The following is a 13,580-nucleotide window of genomic DNA, read 5'->3' as shown; positions in this document are numbered from 1 at the left end:
AGAGGAACAGGACAGTCTTCTGTCCACCACTACGGCCCCAGCACTTAGCCATAGGCTTGGCACACAGCAGGTGCATAACTATTGTGTATTGGGTAAATGAACCTCACATTGTCGGGTGGATATTAAATGGGGCCATGCACAAAGAGCACTTAACACAGTGTCAGGGCACGATGAGCACTTAGCAGCTTTGGCAGCTGCTAACAGGCTGCTCCGCTCCCTAAAAGTAAGGCTCCTGCACACTCAGGGGTGGGGCCTTTCTTGGGTCTGGCTATTCTGCAGCTGCTCCTGTCCTTCCTCTAGACTGGGCTCAGGACTCCTGTAGCTCAGGCCTTAGCCTGCTAAGTCAGCCATCATTCTAGAGTCCCTCTTCAGGGAAAGTGTAGATGGGCGAGGGAAGAACAGAGGATGGAACCCAACACTGTCAAGAAAGTTCACCGATGAACTTGTCTCCGAATGTCCCGGGATCCCCTGTCCTGGCACTATCCCTGGGTGTCCAGGCTGGCCGGGGGCCCTCACAGGTATGCATGCACACCTGCCCTGCTCTCCTCCCCTTTCGGGGATGGGGCACCTTGGTTGTGATGCGGGCAGGGCTGCCCCCATGAACTGAGGAGCCCCACCACTGAGACTCGTCCAACATGTAAACCCCAAAGAGCTCCAAGGCTTATGGAGAGAGACCTACTCTGCACCTTAGGCCAACACAACTTTGCAAAAGTAGACAGGAGAACATAAAAAACCAGCCTGGCGGCCCGGACCCCTGCGCTCTAGGCCTGTTCACAATGCCCCTTCATTTCTCTACATCTTTGCTTCTGCCTCTGACACAGGACCAGATCAGTGAGCTTCGAACTCTTCTCAGAGGTGCAACCCTTTGGTCAAACTGAACGGTACCAAGATATGACTCAGCGTGTTAGGTAGGTGGGGCTGAGGATGCCCCTGCCCTGTATCTCCTCAGTGGCCCCCAGGGGGGCGTGCTCTGTGACTCTCTGGGTGAACCATCTCATTGTTGCCTTACATCTCCCTGCATGTTCACAGTGACCATGGGCCCTGGGGCACTGAGCACCTAGCAGGTGTGACTCCTGTTCTTGGGGTAGGAGGGGCCCCTGTGAGGAGCATCGGCACCATGCCTGGAGTGTGTGTAGACCTGCCCTGACACCTGCCCAGCTGCGCAGGGAGGGCAGGTGAATCAAGGAGCCTGGGTAGCAGTGGGGGGAGGACAGGCACTGGCCCAGGATGCTCCTGAGTGAACTTTTGGGGCTTCAGCCATGGGTCAGCACAGCTGCCCCCCACCTAGCCTCTGTGGGCAGAGGGCTCACATGGAGGCCACTCAGAAGGTGGCCAAGAAGAGGGGTCTTACCCAAAACATCTGTCAGGTATATATCTGAGGTCACAGGAAGGACCAAGATGCAGTCCTTCCATCATACAGATAAGGAGACTGAGGCCCAGAAGGGGATGGTATCTTCCCTGAGGAGGCAGAGTAAAATGAGAGCCAAGGACCAAACTCCAAGGTATTAGAATTTGTCTAAGACTCCCCAGCTCATCCTTTCTCTACAGCCGGCCCTTTCTGTCCACATAGCAAGTGCCTTCTCGTTCTTTCCAACCTCCTTTATCAAAACTGGTCTCAGGAGAAGGGGCAGGCACCTCTTTCCAGCAGGGAGATGTCAGCTCCAGCTCACCATGGGGCAGGAGTAGCTAGCTACACAGCAGATAAGAAATGAAACTCTAATAGAACATTGATGCAAAGTGAGGGGCACCCACTTCATGAACCAGCAACCAATCCAGCTCAAGGCCTCCTGGCTGCACTCCGTGGTGTGAGGGGCAGGTGTGGTTCTGAGACCTGGACAGTCACACAGGGCCCCTCACTTGACTTAATGCTCTGCTCTTGCCCTTTTAAAATTCTTACTAATTTGTGATCAACAGATTATTTTCATTTCATGCCAGGGGCTGCAAACTATAATGCTGGTGCTGACTTGCCAGTCATGAGTTGTGTGTCCTTGAATAAGTATCTCAACCTCTGGGAGCCTCAGTTTTCTCATCTGCAAAATTGAAACAATTACAGTGCCTGCCTCAGAGAATTGTTCTGAAGATGAATTAAGAGAACATATGTGGGGCTCTTCACAAACATCTGGTGCATAGTAAACCCTTGACCAATGAGAGTTACTGCTATCAATAAAAATGATTTGACATAGATGCCCTGCTCCATAAAAAGGATATTAACCAAATCCCAGAGCTAGGAAGCCATGAGAGGGTCATAGGTGCCCAGACACCAGGCCACCTCCCTGGCCTCTTACCTTCCTGAAATGGCTGTGTTTGCATCTGCAGCCGGATCTTGATGAGGTCCACGGGCGCACCCAGCCCAACAGAGACCACGCCAGCCACCACGCTGGCCAGAAGCAGGTCAGACAGCACGCGGGGTGGGCCAGCCTCAGGTTCCCGGCACCGGTGTTGGCTGAGGAACCTCTGTGTGTTGCTGAAGACCCCAAACACCACCGAGTTGTAGACGGCGATGCTGGCAAGGGGGAAGGACATGCCCTTGAAGAAACCAAACACCTGTGGGGAGACCCAGGAGGAGGACGCATGAGGGCCTATGCCACCCCTGGCACAGACCTTGCCCTCCTGAAGCCTGCGGCCTAGTGGGGGAGACACCACAAGAAAAGCAAGCCAGTATGTTGGACATGGGTTTGAGTGAACTCCGGGAGTTGGTGATGGACAGGGAGGCCTGGCGTGCTGCGATTCATGGGATCGCAAAGAGTCGAACACGACTGAGCGACTGAACTGAACTGATGTTGGTGGAAAGAATAAGAGGGTGATGATGTGAAAGGAGAAACAGGGAAGCATGAGAGCATCCTTGCCCTGAGGAGGAACTGGCTTCTGCACGAAGCTGTTTCTTGAGCCATGGTGTGCTGGGCCTGGGACCTGCATTTGTCACCAGACTGGCAGTGTTCCTGGGTGTGGCCAAGGGCAGCCCACGGAGGCCCAGTGGGCAGTGGGCTTGCCAAGCACCACATGCTCCCTGCTCATGCGCCACTCCAACGAAAGCATTCTCTGGGCACGCGCCAGGCCCTGCAGGACAACAAGAAAGAAGCACTTTCCGCCTGTACTGAGCTCACAATCTGGAGACGGAGGAGGAGAGGACCCAGGCAGACAGACTGACAGGCAAGTAAAATATAATGCACTAAGCCTGTAGTGGCGGGGTGTGAAGGGTCCCACAGCCCCCCAGGGGCACCTGGGCCAGCAGGTACTGGGTGCCCCGAGCATGCGCATCTGTTGGAACAGAGCTGGAGGGAGAGTCCCCGAATGAGCAGCCTGAAAGGCCTCTGTGAACACACACTGCATTCTCAGCAGACACCACAGATGCGCCACTGAGCCTGGGAAATCCCAGAGGCCCTTGGAGGAATCAGGACCACATGCAGGGCACCAAAGCTGAAAAAGCACTGGGAAGCCACTGTAAAAACTCCAGGCTGTACTCAAGCCGGTTCAGCCTCACCTGCGTGCCTGCACCCTGTCTACAAGGGCCTGGACACCACCTCACACAAGCGTCCACCCACGCATGTGCATGCAAACACACATGCACGCACGCACCATACTCCAGACTCCTCCTCTACAAGGCCCCTCAGATAACTTGAGACATCACTTAGCTTTGAACCACCGTGTCTTAGAGTAATGCCAACAGCCCCCACGGAAACCTCAGGGCACATGGCCCAGAAAGGAGAATCAACAGCTGCCATTCAGAGGATGGAGGAGGAGGACAACATTACACCAGAACAGCTAGTGCTGGGTTTGCAGGGCTCACCCTGATTTTAAAGCAGACCATCCAGAGAACCAGAATAACACGCAGACACAAGACACACTCCAACGGAGGAGAAGAAACTCCAGGTGCAAGCAGGAGCCTCCTGAGCTCCAGGCCACTTCCCAGGAGGGAGCCTGGTGGGGACAGATGTCAATAAGGGGGTCACGTTTCCAGTGACCCCAGGAAAACCCAGTGCTGCCACAGGGCTTACACCTATTTCTTTTTTTCAAATTAATTTTTATTGGAGTGTAATTGCTTTACAATGTTGTGCTAGTTTCTGCTCTTCAGCAAAGTGAATCAACTACATGTACACATATGCATACAATTTTTTGGATTTCCTTCCCATTTAGGTCACTACAGAGCACCGAGTAGGGTGCCCTATTCTATGCTGGAAGTTCTCGTTAGTGATCTACTTTATACATAGTAATGTGTGTGTGTATATATATATATATATATCAATCCCAATCTCCCAATTCATCCCACCCCCACTTTATCTCCTGGTATCCATATATTTGTTCTCTGTCTGCTTACGCCTATTTCTTCAAACTAATAGGTCATTTCATCCTAAATTTTAAAATTTATTTAAAATTCCCCAAGGAGGAGTCTTAGAAAGTCTTCAAAAAGCACATACTCATTCTCAAGAATGGCACCTGATGCTTCTACAAAATCTGTTACTCAGATTTTCCCCTCTGCAGAGAAAACCCCTGAGTCCCCTGGTCTGGAGTGTGGTACAAGCCTGCTCTGGGTGTTTGGGATCAGAAGAGCCACCCCACCTCCCACCCCTTGCCCCACTCTGGGATAAGGGAGCTGTGAACACATGGCTTAACCTGCCACTGATTTGGTTTTGAAAACTTGACAGGTCACCCTGTTTTTGCAAGAATTTTCCACTCCATGTTTCTAAGTGCCTCAAAATTTCTCCAGAGAGATGACACACAGTTTTCTTCTTCAATAACATTGCAGCCGGGGACAGGGTTAAGTTTAGGTAATACATAATATTTGAGGAGTGGTATGAGATGAACAGGGAACACTGAGTCAAAGATGATGAGCGTCATGAACAGGGGGTGAGGACGGTGACCTTGGTCCCCAGGAGAACCTTCCCGCCAGGAGCACTTACACTCTCCCTCCTGTACACCGTGCGGATGCAGGTGAGGGTGCTCCCATAGCCAGAGCCGGCCTGCAGGCGAGCCTGAGGAGAAAGGCAAAGGCAAGGGCCTGAGGCCAGGCGGAGACAGGTTACATCCCCGCCACTCCCATGATGCTGGGCTCCCAGCACAGGGGCCCAGAGAGGGGAAGGCCCTGCCCCTGTGGCCCCGTCCCAGCCTGGCTGGCCTTCTGTCTTCTACCTGCACTGCCTCCCTACACATCCCATTCGCCCCTTGCTAAATGCAGCAGGAGCCCCCTCGATCTGAGAGAAGAAGACAGGCCAGTTTGTTGCACAAGAACAACGCTTGTTTGGAGACATATGGTTTTGCTGCATCTTGAGTACAAGAGCTAACCTGTGGCTCCAGCCTGTCTGCTGTCCAGCACCCTGCCCTCCCAAATACTCCTGGGAGTGGCCTGCTCATCTCACCTCCCGACAGATACAGAACCCCCGTATCTGTCCCCCCAGTGATGCACTGGGCTCCTCGATGGCCTCCTGCTCTCCCGCTCACTCCTTTGTCTGTATCGACACAACAGTCAGACTAATCTTTTCCAAACAACGATGAATGTTTGTCGTTGCTGCATCAAGCTCTGGAGAGGCCTCCCTCCAAAATCAGAAGAATCCCACCCTTAGCCAGAACCACAGAGGTCCTGGGTGGTGCCTCTGTGGTGCCTCTCACCACCTCCAGGTAATTTCCTCCACACCTGCTGTGCCTGTCACATTACACATTCCTGGACCCTGGAGCATCAGTTTCTTCCTGCTTCCAGAACATTCCACCCACAATTCTCCCCTGGAAGGCTCTTTCTTCAGCTCATCTTTTGGGTCTGAACTTCAGTGCTCCAGTGATGTGACCTGCTTATCTGTTTTGCTGTTGTTGCTGTTCCGTCGCTAAGTCATGTCCTCCTCTTTGTGTCCCCACAGACTGCAGCACGCCAGGCTCCTCTGTCCTTCACAGTCTCCCAGAGTTTGCTCAAATTCATGTCCACTGAGTCCGTGATGCTATCTAACCATCTCATCCTCTGCCGCCCCCTTCTCCTTTTGCCTTCAATCTTTCCCAGCATCAGGGTCTTTTCAAATGAGCTGGCTCTTTATGTCAGGTGACCAAAGTATTGGAGCTTCAGCTTCAGCATCAGTTCTTCCAACGAGTATTCAGGGCTGGTTTCCTTTAGGATTGACTGGTTTGATCTTACAGTCCAAGGGACTCTCAAGAGTCTTCTCCAACACTGCAATTCAAAAGCATCAGTTCTTCAGCGCTCAGTCTTCTTTATGGTCCAACTCTCATATCCATACATGACTACTGGAAAAACCATAGCTTTGAATATATGGACCTTTTATGGCAAAGGAATGTCTCTGCTTTTTAATACACTGTCTAGATTTGTCATAGCTTTCCTTCCAAGGAGCAAACTTTTTATTTTTTTTCATTCCATTTCATATTTTTTTCATTTCATTTCATTGTCCACAGTGATTTTGGAACCCAAGAAAATAAAATCTGTCACTGCTTCTACTTTTTCCCCTTCTATTTGCCATGAAGTGATGTGACCAGATGCCATGATCTTAGTTTTTTGAATGTTCAGTTTCAAGCCAGCTTTTTCACTCTCCTCTTTTACCCTCATCAAGAGGCTCTTTACTTCCTCTACAGTTTCTGCCATTAGAGTGGTATTAGCTGCATTTCTGAGGTTATTGATATTTCTCCCAGCAGTCTTGATTCCAGTTTGTGCTTCATCCAACCCAGCATTTTGCATGATGTACTCTGCATAGAAGTTAAATAAGCAGGGTGACAATACACAGCCTTGACATATTCCTTTCCCAATCCTGAGCCAGGCAGTTGTCCAGTCCAGTTGTTCCATGTCCAGTTCTAACTATTGCTTCTTGACCCTAATACAAGTTTTTTAAGAGACAGGTAAGGTGGTCTGTTATTCCTATCTCTTTAAGAATTTTCCACAGTTTGTGGTGATCCACATAGTCAAAGGCTTTAGCACAGTCAATAAAGCAGAAGTAGATGTTTTTCTGGAGCTCCTTTGCTTTCTCCATGGTCCAGTGAATGTTGGCAATTTGATCTCTGGTTCTTCTGCCTCTCTGAAGCTCAGCTTACACATCAGAAAGTTCTCAGTTCACATAACTACTGAAGCCTAGCTTGAAGGATTTTGAGCATAACCTTGCTAGCAAGTGAAACGAATGCAATTGTACAGGAGTTGAACATTCTTTGGCATTGCTCTTCTTTGGGATTGGAAAAAACTGATCTTTTCCAGTCCTGTGGCCAGTGCTGAATTTTTCAAATTTGCTGACATATTGAGTGCAGCACTGTAACAGCATCATCTGTTAGGATTTAAAATAGCTCTGCTGGAATTCTGTCACCTCCATTGGCTTTGTAGGGCATTTGGGTTCCCCCTGTGGAACAGGGCCATCTTGTATTTTCCTCTCATCCCTGGAGCAGAGCGTGGCCCTGGCACTCGGCCCCTTGCACTAACTGACTGGAGGATGAGATGGTGGCATACTCTAATGGAGGCTGACTCCGCTGACAGGCAGAGGGTCTGAGTAAGGCCACAGAAAAGCCCAGGGAAGGCTTCACCCTGGGCCTAGACCAGAGCAAAGGTCTGTCAGCCCTTGAGGAAGTTGACACCCATGCCAGCAGCAGAGTTCAAGCCTCTAGGATCTCCAACTGTGACAGGAGCTAGCACATAATATAGACCAACTGCATATAGACCAGTGGGGACATACTGGGCATCTTACGGAACTTATCTCACAGAATCCCACAAATGCTATGCGGTGTGGATACTATCCCCACCTCACTGATGAAAAAAGCTGATTCCCTGTATAGGTTTCTGATTGCTGCTGTAACAACATATGATGAATGTAGTGGCTTAAAACAATGCAAATTTATTTTCTTACAGTGTTCTCGCTGGTCTATAGAGAGCTGAGCCCTGATTAGAAAACCCTGGTCACACTGCATCAGACATAAACTTTAAGCATACCAGGTGTGCCAGGAGCCTGCGGTGAGTCCTGACCCAGCTCTGCTGCCCCAAGCAGCCAGCCTGGCTCTCCCACCTGTGAGGTGGGAGTCTCTGCCCCAGGTCAGCAGCCTAGGTCCTTCCAGCCTGGTTCTTTCAGGGGGGAGACTGGGGACCTGGGACAAGTTGCTTGTCTGCATCACCACACTCCAGCACATGTGCTCTTCAGGACAGAAGGGCTTGCTCACTGCTCTCCCCTTGCTGCCAACGTGACAATCTGCATGACAGCCCCACTGGGGAAGGGGCTCACTGTCCATTTTATAGATGAGGAAACTGAGGCTCAGGGAGGTTAAGGGAGAAAATGCGGGAAGTGGGAACTGGACTCCAGGCTATTCTGACTCTGGGACTCTGGCCCAGACCTTTCTCAGCAAATAGGAACTCTAGAGTAAATGCCAACCAGAAGGAAGGAAAATGTTCTGGAGAGAAACAAGGGCCCCAGGCCAGCCCCGGGCTGGACCCAGAGGCCAGCCATGGAAGCTGGCATCATCAGGCTGGTACTCTCAACAGAGAGGTTCTCAGGTGGAACAAAGACTAGATTTGATGTGTTGGGAAAGCTTTCCTGTAGAGATTCAGGGGGAGGGGTGGAGAAAAGGAAGAGTCTTATCCTTTACAGGTGACATGCGGCCCAGGGTGGCCAGGCTTGCCATGCCAGGGGCAGGAGATGAGGATGGGGCTTCCAAACAGGCTCTACCAGCCCCTGGCCAGGCTGTGGGTGAGGGAAGGATGCTCTATCAGGGAAACACACTGGTTGCCTGGGTCAGAAACATGGCTGTTAGGTGTGCAGGGGCAGGGACTGGACTTGCTTAGTCCACCACCTCTGCCCTGCCAGCCCCACAGCACCTGCATGGAGAAAGCATCCAGGATGTGTTTGACATATGAGCAAAAGGCTGGGCTTGTGTGAGGGACTTGAGGAGCCAGGAAATACCTTCAACTATTTAGACATGTAGGCTGACCTCCCCATCAGAAGAGAGCAGACTTGGGCTCTGACGGAGGAGGGGCCCACAGTTGCATAGGGAGGAAGATGGGGAGGAAGGGGGCCACAGCGGCCCCTGGAAGAGGGCCTGAGAGGTTCCTCTTTGTGCACAATCCTGGCAGAGCATTAGATGCGAATGCAAAAGTCAGGGTGAGGAGGCACTATTCGTGGCCACCTTCTCAGGGTATAACTGTGAGTGCTGCTTAGCACGGGGACAGGAGGCAGGGGTGGGGGTGGAATCAGATGTCCCTTTGTAGCACCTCACTTCTCAGTGCTTCAACTTGTGGTGACCTGGGATAAGCCCTTCCCCTTTCTGGTCCAGTTTCCACACCTGAAGAACAAGGGGCATGGATGATTTCAATGCCAAGGGGCTTTGCTGGCTCCATCAAGTTACCATGGCTTCCCATTCCCAACCTAGGTCCAGAGTCCTAAGCTGATATTCAAGGCCTACAAGGATTGACTGCCCACCTACCCTTCCTGGGTTCTGATCCATAGCTGCTTTCAGAAACCTGAGGCATCAGCAAAACTGGCCATGTTGGCCCTTCCTAAGCATGGCCCCCAGGCGGTGTCCCCACTTCAGTGCCTCTGCCCATTCTGTTCTCTGTGCCTGGGATATCTTCTCCAATCGCCTGACCTTAGATTCTGGTTCAGATGCCACCTCACACTGGAAGCCTTTTCTGGTTCCTTAGTTTTACAGAGGCGTGCAGGAGAACATTCCCAGTGCCCCCGCCCTCTCCCCTGCAGCTCCTGAGAACCTGGAGGCAGAAATGGAGCATTCATGAAAACAAAATCACTGCCAAGCAATGAGGGTAGAGCATTCCAGGCTGGGCCTCCCAGCACTCCACCCCCATGGACTGGCACAGAGAGCTGGCCCTGGGCTGGCGACCTTCTGGGGATCAGAAACAGCTGGCACATTACTGGAGGCAGACTGGCTCCAGGCCTCTTTCCAAAAGGTAATGGTGACATGGCTACTGTACCTTGACTGTGTCCAGGGGGTGGCCGACGATGACGCTGGCTGCACCTGGGGATCAAGAAGACTTGCTGGTTACTCAGCCCCTGGACTTTGAACTTGCACCAGCTGGCTCTCAGGACTGAACAGAGGACCCAGGCACTTACATTCACTTACTCGGTCCATGCCCAATCACCAGAAGGGGACCTCAGGCATAGGCTCACACACAGAGGAAGGCAAAGGGAATGGAGCAAAACTGGGGCCTTGCCTCCAGGACAAACACCCTATAGAAAGGGAGGTAAAGGTGCTCGGATAACTGGGTATCAATGCAAAAGAATAAAGTTAGACCTCTCCCTCATACCGTATAGGGGCTTCCCTGATAGCTCAGTTGGTAAAGAATCTGCCTGCAGTGCAAGAGACCCTGGTTTGATTCCTGGGTCAGGAAGATCTGCTGGAGAAGGGATAGGCTACCCACTCCAGTATTCTTGGGCTTCCCCTTGTGGCTCAGCTGGTAAAGAATCCACTTGCAATGTGGGAGACCTGGGTTTGATCTCTGGGTTGGGAAGATCCCCTGGAGAAGGGAACGGCTACCCACTACAATATTCTGGCCTGGAGAATTCCATGGACTCTATAGTCCAAGGGAGTCGCAAAGAGTTGGACAAGATTGAGTGACTTTCACTTTCATACCACATACAAAGTTAACTCAAAAGAAACCAAAGACCTATCTGGAAGCACTAAAACTATAGAAATCATATACTAAAACATAGAGGGAAATCTCCATGACTGTAGATTTGTAACAGGTTCTGAAAGTAGGTTAGTGGTTGCCCAGAGGGAGAGGAATGGAATGGGGCTTCACAGTAAATAGGTGTGAGGGATCTTACTGGGGGATGAAATGTTCTAAAGCTAACTTACAGTAATGGTTGCACCACTTAGTAAAATTACTAACAATCACTAAATTGTACACTTGAAATGAGTGGATTTTATGATATGTAAAATAACCTCAATAAAAGTATATAGCATTTATAAAGTATATAGTATACTATATACTTTAAAAGTATATAGCATTTAGGGACTTCCCAAGTTGCATAATGGTAAAGAATCCACCTGCCAGTGCAGGAGACATAGGAGATGTGGGTTCAATCCCTGGGTCGGGAAGATCCTCTGGAGGAGGAAATGGCAACCCACTCCAGTATTCTTGCCTGGAGAATCCCATGGACAGAGGAGCCTGGTGGGCTACAGTCCATGGGGTCGCAAAGAGTCAAACACAACTGAGCGACTGAGCACACAGATAGCATTTAAACAGCACCTGATACTTAATAAGTATTCCCTGCTTCTACACTCATCTTTATTTCATGGAAGCAGAAACCTGTTGACGTAAACAAAGTAAGGCCAATCTCCAAATAAAGGATGACCCACTACTTGCCGTGTGAGGTGGGGAGTCCTTGTGTCATCAGAGGTTTTCAGCCACTCTGGTAGCCTCCCCCTCCAGGACATTTCTCAAATCACGTCCCGGGCAGCCCTACTGAAGTTGATCAGACTACTGAAGGGGCAGTCAAGGAAAGTCTCTCCCTCTGAACAGAAGAAAGCTTGTCTGAAGAGGGCCTGGATGTGCCCACTGGGTCTCTGGGCACAGCCCCATGACGGGTAAATGTAGCCCTATCCAAGGGAGTCTGTGCAACAGAACTGCACCCAGTGAAAGAAATCGCCTCTGCTTGGGAGGGTGAGAAACAGGGGCCCTACACCTGTGGGGGACAGACATGGACTCCTGCTGGGTGGGAGGGGCCACCAGAAGAGGAACCACTGATTCTAGATGCTCTGTTTCTGTTTTTCCCTTTCCTACAGGTCTCCTGGTCTCCACACCTAGGACACTTGGTGGGGCACAAACGCGATGGCCACAGTCTCTACCTGAGCATGCCGGTATTTTACTTTGTCTTTGGGGAGGGGCTGCATTCATCAACATCTCTTTTCTGATGATCCTCTTGCGAGCATGTGTGCTAAGTCACTTCAGTCCTGTTTGACTCTTTGCGACCCCATGAACTGTAGCCCATCAGGCTCCTCTGTCCGTGGGATTCTCCAGGCAAGAATACTGGAGTGGGTTGCCATGTCCTTCTCCAGAGGATCTTCCCGACCCAGGGATTGAACCTGCGTCTCCTGCAACTCCTGCATTGCAGGTGGATTCTTTACCACTGAGCCGCCAGGGAAGCCCAATGATCCTCTTAGATGGAGCCAAAAGAAAGACTGTATTTTACAATAAGCAAAGTCTCTCAAACCTCCAATAGTTGAATAAAGAGGAGGGACAGACCGACCCCCTACCGGACAGAGAAGAATCAAGAAGGGAGGCAGTGGATGTGACTCTTGCCCAAGCAAACACACCCAGCAGACAGCGGCTCCAGGAGCGGTAGGTAGGGATCAGCCCGCCCAACAGTGCCAGAGGAGAGGTGTGACAGTTGGCAGCAGCTGAAAACCATAAGGGTTTCCCCTGTCTGGCAGGGGGCGTCTGGGGCCGGTGCTGAGTCCCCAGCTCTGCGCTCCAGCTCCCCCAACAGCCCGAAGAGCCAGCCTGACCGTGGTGCCGGGCTCCGCATCCTGGGCGTGCGGTGGTCAAGCGCCACCCTCACCTACAAATTCCCAGGAGTGCCCAAATTCAGGTGCGCACTGGGGCGCCGAAGGGAGTGTACGCGCCGGGATGCTCCATTGGCTGTCCACTTTTGATGGGCGGTTTAATCATTACGGATCAGGATCAAGTTTTGCAAACCCGAACTTTGAGGCAATCGCAGGCTCCGGAAGAATCTGAGTGGGGCTCGCGCGGCAGCAGGCGAGCAGCCCCAAGACCAGCCTGGAGGCGGGAGGCGCGCGCCTGGGTAGTGTGTGGGCAGTAGGTGGCTGGCGTGGAGCTCCCCAATCAGGCACCGCGTGGAGACTCAGCCCGTGCAGCGCCCGCCGCCTCGCTCTCTTCCTGTCCGGCAGGGCTGTCCCCGTCCACACTCCCCTCTGGGGGTCCCTCCATCCCTCCCGTCCGGGGCTGCGCTCACCTCCGATCCAGCCCGCGACAAAGTCTTCCAGTTGGAAGTTGCCCATGGCCCCGGCAGCGGCGCCTCGCTTTCCCGGAGCTGGGTCAGTGCCCATTCAGTGTATTCTAGACAGGGCCTGCGGGCAAGCGCGCCAGATGGGTGAAGTCAGGGACATGGATTCCCTGCAAGCAGGTCCTCCTCCACATCGGGCTGCCCCACTCCCCGCTCGGGGTGCTGACATCACGCCCCCAGTGGACCTTAAAGGCACAGAGCCCGGGCTGGCAGGGAGTATCCACCTGCAGTTATTCACATCTCTGAGACACTGGAAATGATTTCAGGGACATTTTTCAAATGACAAGAGGTAAAGAGGAAGGAACATGAGGAAGTCTTTGATTACAAACACCAAGGTCACTCTGTGACTGAATTATTTAGCTGGATGGACACATCATCTTTTCAGCTAAAACAGAGCTGGAATAATTGTAATTGAATGCCCAGCTAACTTCCCTGGTGGCTCAGCGGTCAATAATCTGCCTGCAACTGCAGGCAACGCAGGAGTCACAGGAGAGACAGGTTCGATCCCTGGGTCGGGAAGATCCCCTGCAGAAGGGAATGGCAACCCACTCCAGTACTCTTGCCTGGAGAATCCCATGGACAGAGGAGCCTGGCAGGCTACAGTCCATGGGGTCACAGAGTCGGACGTGACTGAAGCGACTT

The 13,580-nt window shown here is 51.8% G+C and overlaps 1 protein-coding gene across 3 annotated transcripts in view; it reads right to left on the bottom strand.

Moving 5' to 3' along the window:
* The window catches only part of SLC25A48 (solute carrier family 25 member 48), a 46,105-nt gene extending 33,032 nt beyond the window's left edge, over nucleotides 1–13,073 (bottom strand). For 2 of the 3 annotated variants that reach the window (XR_006342734.1, XM_043912833.1), the window contains exons 1-4: nucleotides 12,888–13,073; nucleotides 9,884–9,927; nucleotides 4,899–4,970; nucleotides 2,286–2,544 (exon numbers count right to left, since the gene is read on the bottom strand). Coding sequence is in view for 2 of the 3 variants with exons in the window: in XM_043912833.1 (XP_043768768.1) it covers nucleotides 2,286–2,544; nucleotides 4,899–4,970; nucleotides 9,884–9,927; nucleotides 12,888–12,981 (469 nt within the window). In the remaining variant the exon portion in view is untranslated. The remainder of the gene's footprint in view (nucleotides 1–2,285; nucleotides 2,545–4,898; nucleotides 4,971–9,883; nucleotides 9,928–12,887) is intronic. The other variant, XM_043912834.1, reaches the window with a different exon arrangement.
* Between the last annotated feature and the right edge of the window lie 507 nt (nucleotides 13,074–13,580).

This window comes from Cervus elaphus, chromosome 9 (genome assembly GCF_910594005.1).
Source record: "Cervus elaphus chromosome 9, mCerEla1.1, whole genome shotgun sequence".
NCBI classification, from domain to species: Eukaryota; Metazoa; Chordata; class Mammalia; order Artiodactyla; family Cervidae; genus Cervus; species Cervus elaphus.
The sequence above is the reverse complement of the archived record's forward strand: the minus strand, read 5'-3'. Positions and strand labels throughout refer to the sequence as shown.